This window comes from Gracilinanus agilis, unplaced genomic scaffold (genome assembly GCF_016433145.1).
Source record: "Gracilinanus agilis isolate LMUSP501 unplaced genomic scaffold, AgileGrace unplaced_scaffold53504, whole genome shotgun sequence".
NCBI classification, from domain to species: Eukaryota; Metazoa; Chordata; class Mammalia; order Didelphimorphia; family Didelphidae; genus Gracilinanus; species Gracilinanus agilis.
This window is the reverse complement of record NW_025388582.1, coordinates 1-1,141: the sequence shown is the minus strand read 5'-3', so window position 1 is coordinate 1,141 and position 1,141 is coordinate 1. Positions and strand designations below refer to the sequence as shown.

The 1,141-nt window shown below is 57.3% G+C and overlaps 1 protein-coding gene across 1 annotated transcript; it reads left to right on the top strand.

Annotated features, from left to right (window-relative positions):
* Window positions 1-438: 438 nt before the first annotated feature.
* LOC123255864 (probable RNA polymerase II nuclear localization protein SLC7A6OS) lies at window positions 439-1,137 on the top strand (the record flags this gene model as incomplete). Its single annotated transcript, XM_044684584.1, has 1 exon — window positions 439-1,137. A coding segment is annotated over exon 1 (699 nt), but the record flags the coding sequence as incomplete, so codon positions are not given.
* Window positions 1,138-1,141: the final 4 nt, after the last annotated feature.

The window sequence follows — 1,141 nt, the reverse complement described above, 5'->3', positions numbered from 1 at the left end:
GGTGAGCCTTGGCTTCACTTTCAGCTGAGATTCTGACCCTTGGCAGACTTCTTTGGGCAGCTGCAAAGGACTGACTCCTTTCCTAGCTTCCTCAGAGACGAGCTTCCATCTTGGAGGAGGCATCCTAGTTCCTGACTACTAGGGGCCCTCCTGGCTGAGGAGGTAGCTCCAGTAGAGGTACTTTCTCCAGGCTGCCTCACATTGCTCTACTCCATTGGTTCCCCTCCACTTATCTGACTAGAGATAGGATACCTTTGGCAACCAGGACTCTTTCATCTCATTGAAGTCCAACCACTCCATTGAACCTTTGCCCACTGCCTGAGGACTCCCAGGAGATCCTGACTCGGGGGAAGCCCCTGCCAGGGCCTCAGCTGGACCTCTGAGACACTCAGAAACTCAGAAAGGAGGCTGGAGGGAAAGGAGAAGAGGCCTGGCAAGATGGAGGCCTGTGTGGCCTCAGCAGTATTGAGAGTGAGGAGGAAGCGAGGAGAGGAGCCCCCTGAGGCACTCTTTGTCCCCTGTAAAAGGCAGAGGAGGGAGGATGGAGGCGAGGACTGGGGGTCCCCCCCTTCCCTGCCCCTGGGGCAGAACATCTTCTTCAAGCTGGCGGCTACAGTGTCCTCCCAGCATGAACCTGTTCCAAAGTATGTCAGGGAAGCTCTCCACAGACAGAGAGCCACCAGAGCCCTGAAGCCCTCATGTCAGAGTCAGCAGAGGATCCGGCAACATCTCCTAGCTAGGAAGCAGGGCTCCAGGCAGGATGAGCGCTACCGCCTGCTCTCCAGGCACCGAGCCCCTGCTTCACAGGCACAGGCACAGGCACCCCAGCCGCCTCCAGACCCTGCCCACACCACTCAGGGCCACCAGCTAGACTCTGGTCATACCACACCAAAGTCACAAGGACAGCAAGGAGCCACACTTCCCCAGGCACCCTCTGCACAAGGCTTCCACTCATTTGACAGCGTTCCTCAGGCCACCTCTGACAAAGAGAAGCCCTGCACGCCTGACACCTGCACTCAGGACCCTGACCCAGATGTCATCCTCTCTCATGCTGTCAAGCTCATGCGGGAGCACCTAGCCATCTCCGAGGAAGGCAAAGGAAGGCAGCATCGGGAAAGAGAGCAAGATTATGTCTATGACA